At 39.8% G+C, this 5,000-nt stretch overlaps 1 protein-coding gene across 1 annotated transcript in view; it reads left to right on the top strand.

The window, feature by feature from the left end:
* Positions 1 to 5,000, top strand: part of LOC138006607 (DBH-like monooxygenase protein 1) — a 7,520-nt gene that overhangs the window by 1,893 nt on the left and 627 nt on the right. The window contains exon 2 of the mRNA XM_068853042.1: positions 1,867 to 2,016. Within this exon, the coding sequence (XP_068709143.1) occupies positions 1,867 to 2,016 (150 nt within the window). The remainder of the gene's footprint in view (positions 1 to 1,866; positions 2,017 to 5,000) is intronic.

Here is a 5,000-nt window from a genome sequence, read left to right as displayed (position 1 = left end):
ATTACGTATACTTGAGTAATACCTTGGAGAAGTGACACCTCTAATGCAAGGGAAAAGTCGATGAACCGTTGTAGTGAAAGAAAACTGTATTGTTGCCACTTTGAAGGGCGAATTTTCAACCGCTTTGAAACATTAATTTTTAAAGATGACAACGGACCATCTTTGTATGATATTCAACAACAGTCTCTTGGATGACGCTTTGTTTGTTCATCGTTTACGTGAAAACTTGTTGATTTCAGTTTGTAGTCACTACAAACTGAAATCAACAAGTTAACAAAAATCAAATGTAGTGTTAGTTTTTGAGAAGAGGGAAATACCGGAGTATCCGGAGTAAAACTTCTCAGTGCTGAGTAGAGAATCAACAAACTTAAACCACGTATGACGCCGATTCTGGGAATCGAACCCGCGCCACGTTGGTGGAAGTAAGTGTTCTAGCCACTCTCTAAGCCCTGCATCCCAAAAAACAGAGTACGAAAGATTCACTTGTGTATGCAGACTTCGTCAAAGCTTCAAATTTGGTGATTTCACGTCGTTGATTTTATGCAGAGTACCGCAAAAATATGTGCTGAAATACGTGCCACACGTGAAGAGCGATTATTTTTTTCTCTTTTAATAAAAGAAATTGTTTTGTGGCGTTGCTGTTCTCCCGGCCGTCAACTCTCTGTTGCATTTGAGATCGGTAAAATTAGTACAAGCATTACTGGGCAGAAGTTGTGTAAGCAACGGGATGGGATTGGCGCTCATCCTTTCCGCAATAAGGCCCTGTTTACAAGCAGGTAGGGTAACCCTAGTGCTAGGGCTAGCAAGAGGGTTACCTCTTTGTAAGAAGGTTACCCTAGCACTCACACATTTCTTCTTTTTTTCAACGACGTGTTTACAAGGTAGATAGGGTTACCCTGGCGCTAGGGTAAACCCTATGTGAGTCCTAGGGTTACCCTAGCTGCCTTGTAAACGCTCTGCTAGGGATAACTCGCCTACCCGGGACAACTTTTTAGCGGTTCCATCGTGTTTGCGATTCTGGCGGTTACCAAGCGCGCAAAGTTGTCCTGGGCCCGGTTGTTCGAAAGCCGATTAACTTAATCCAAGATTAGCGTAAACTTTGGTTTAATTTTTTCAACTTTTCAGAGCAAGTTTCTTTTGGTTATTTTTGGTTTTCAAGATTTACTTCCTCTAATGTAAAATTTTGCCAAATGTCAGCGCTATACAACATTCGAGAGAAGAGAAATAAACTCCTTGGTAATTTTTTAATCTGGGATTAGCGTTAATCGGTTTTCGAACAACCGGGCCCCGGGTGATAGGGTAACCCTACCTGTGAAATTTTCCTTGTAAACCCGGGCTATGTTTGACCCTCCTGCTAGGGTAATCCTAGCAGTAGGGTTACTACCTACTACCTTGTAAACAGGGCCTAATTAAGAGATAGTAAAAAAGCAATAGAAACAATGAATGAAAAGTAGTCTTTGTATTACCTTCGACTTCGGTCAACCTGTTGTCTTGTTTTCGGTTCATAACAAACGCGCACACAGTGAACGTTGCATTTTCTCTCTCCTTTTTGTTGTTGCTGAGTGGTTTTTTTTTGTCGTTTGGACAGGACTACTGGAGTACCACTACGGTAAAGCCAGGTAAAGATCCTGGAGTAAAAAAATACCATTTTCAATGGTTAAAATAAGGGAATGAACTGGTGAGAGAGGTTTGAAACGACTCATTTCCATTCCATCCCACTAGTTTTGCTTCAGTACGCTGTGTTTTTTATATTCAAGGAAATTGCGATCATATTGAGATGCTCACAACAAACGCGTACACAGTGAACTGTGCATTTTCTCTCTCCTTTTTGTTGTTGCTGAAGATTTTTCCTTGTCGTTTGGACAGGACTACTGGAGTGTTGGTCAGCGAACTCCAGAAAAAGATGCACAGAAAGACCTGACCATTGAATGTGCCAGCGAAATGGGCGGATATACGATGGTGCACTTTAAGAGGCCAGCAAATACTAGTGATGTTGAAAAGGATGTCCAGTTCACGGTAAGATCAAGAGACACGTTCACTTTCACTGCAGATGGGATCGGTTTTTTTCTTTGCTTAAGGGAGGACTATTTTAATGACAAATCAATCAAAAACCAATCGCAAAGTGTTCCCTTTTGCTTTACTGCTAAATCTGGGACAAAAACTGAACTTTTGTCGCCGGGTCTCGGATACCCGAGACAACCCTCCCTAGAGTTACCCTTGGCGAGATATTTTTCCACTCATTTGTTTAAAAAAATTCTATCAACCATTTACATGAGGTGGGCGAGACAACTCGGGGTGGTTTGCGGGCAAGTGTTTCCTTCACTCTTCTCCCCCTCCCCCCTCTCTTCATTTTTTGCTCGGTCGAAAGTTCTCTTCGGTGAAACCCAACGGAAACGCTTGCTGCGCTAGCTATCCAATTTGGGGATCATTACTGGTCCAGGGATCATGTGCGGTCCATTTGGGGATCATTTTTGGTCCAGGAATCATTTCCGGACAGGGATCATTTGCGGGCCTGTACAGTACTTCTACGTTCCACTTAAATCAATAGTTGATTTACGTAGAAGGTTGACATAAAGAGATTTGATTTCCGATGTTGACTTGGGGATACTCGGAAAAAATCTGAGTGCTCCTACAACCAACCGACGACCTTTCGATTAGTGGTTCGGATGCTCCAGTACCACTGAGCTGTAGAAGGAGCCTTGTTGGAGCCAGGCCGTTAAACTAGGTTCATGTGATCCTGCCGCCAGCATCTAAAATTGTCGAAATGGAGCATTATTGCCATAGTCCATTTCGCGGCAGGTCGTAGGTTCGACTTGTGCAAAGTTTCCGAGAACCGTACTTACATGTACTCGAACAAGCGCCGCGGCGCCTATTTAATTTTTTGCCCCTCAAGTGCGGCACTTATTCGAGGGCGGCGCTTATTTACAAATTGAACGCTACCAAAACCTAACCGTAACCAAAGAATTAAACATTAAACTTTACTAGGAAGACCACCACCACCACTTTCACCTTTTTATGGGGAAGATATCTTTTTACAAACATTGCTTTTGTTATTCAAACTTGCCAACCACAGGAACAAAAGATCCTTTGTTTCGACAGCCAATGAGGCTCTGGTTGGCACATTAATGATAATAGGTGAGGTCAACGATATCTTCCCTATATGCCAAATATTATTTGTACGATCATGAATTATTTCACGTTGAGCTATCGGTAAACGGATTTATAGAACATTTATGAAAGTGGGCGATAGTTAACCTCAAATACAAGTATATTTTCGAAAATTTCCCTCGATAGTTTAGAGTAATGCAAACTTGAGTGTATGTAGAGGCCATAATATCACGAGTACCTTGCTTTTCCAATTTTGTGTGTCAATAGCCATATATGCCTAAACTTAAATTTCAGTCATGTATTTATTTTGTGAAATGTTCTGTACTCTTTTAGCCAACTGTACTTGTTTAATGTATGCAAATAATAATAATAATAATAATAATAATAATAATAATGATAATGATAATAATAATAATAATAATAATAATATATGTCAGGAGCCCATAAGTATGGGCTCCTGTATATGTAAAATATTGTAACCAATAAGAAATCGTGTAGCCAAAATGCCTTAATTGACCAAATGCAAAAATGGCCATCAACAAATTATTCTTTTGTCTCTGTGTTATTTAGCCTAACTAGCCTCGTTTTACAGCCCAAATTTTTTCGATTTTACACTGGTTAACGAGGCTAGTTAGGCTAATTAACACAAAGACAAAAGAATAATTTGTTGGCGGCCATGTTTGCATTCGGTCGATAATTTCTTTTTTTTTTTTGTAAATAGAACACAATTGAATCATTAACCTTAACCCCATTAAGTGCAACCTGGTTCCCAGGGTCCTCTCTCTTCCTTCCTCTTTCTCGAAGAAGGAAGAGAGAGGACCCTGGGAACCAGGTTGCATTCAGTGTAGCTTGAATGTAGTCCTTAATACCTGATGGTCAGTAATTGTCTGTGTTGCAATCCTTATTATATATGTTTGTCAATAAAGCTCACAAAAAAAAATGATAACAATAATTATAATAATAATGATAATAATAATAATATAAATGACTGAAAAAAATATAAAATAAAATAATAATAACAATTTTTAAAAAAATTTGGCGCCACACAGAAATATTTCTGTACGGAGATTAACAGAAACGTCTTTTGATAGTCACCATTTGACTCTTATGGCATTTTACTTAATGGACAAGCAGTGGAATACAATTATTTTGCACTGAAGAAGATCGGTTTTGATGCAAATAAATTTGCCATTCCCATTCTTAGTTAGAGCGACTTTTTAGTGTTTTCTTTAACCCTTTGATTACTATCTGGCCAAATACGTCCACCTTTATCCACGGTCCCATCTACCCCTTGTGACGTCATCACTTTTAACGGTCAGGAACAGCTTTGTTCACTAACTTGTGCAGGGAGAAGAGATCTTTCAAACTATACCAGAATGAGCACAATTGAGTCAAGGAAACTGGAGAAACGGCCAAAAAAAACATGTAACACTGACCTGAAAATCTCCATGAAAAGCTTGCTCCATTACCCACCTACCTTTCTGAGCACCTAATTCTAAGATGATGAAAGGTTTCTCAGAAACTCTTCCCACCAAAATAAAGCCTACCAAATGCCCAGCAAGTTCAAAAAAAAAATGAGGCAAAGAAAGCGAAAAGAGAGGGAAGGAGAGAAAGCGAAAAGTGAAAGTCGAAAGTGTTGTGCTACTTTTAAACCCAAAAACGAAATGTCGAAATTTTGTTTTCTGCGCATGCCCGAACTTTGCAAGCGCTTATTTTGCACCTGGTTGAAAAGGCCGCGGAGTGTACAACCTGGGAACGGGCTTGTAGGGAGATTTAGCTCTTAAACAGCACGACAGTGACCAAAAAACCCCTCAACTAGCTTCAAAACGTGTTTTTCGGCCAAATCCCTGGTAGCCAAAGGGTTAATTTGACGAAATTCCTCGAATAAGAAT

The sequence above is a fragment of the Montipora foliosa genome, chromosome 6 (assembly GCF_036669935.1).
Source record: "Montipora foliosa isolate CH-2021 chromosome 6, ASM3666993v2, whole genome shotgun sequence".
Classification (NCBI taxonomy): Eukaryota; Metazoa; Cnidaria; class Anthozoa; order Scleractinia; family Acroporidae; genus Montipora; species Montipora foliosa.
The sequence above is the reverse complement of the archived record's forward strand: the minus strand, read 5'-3'. Positions and strand labels throughout refer to the sequence as shown.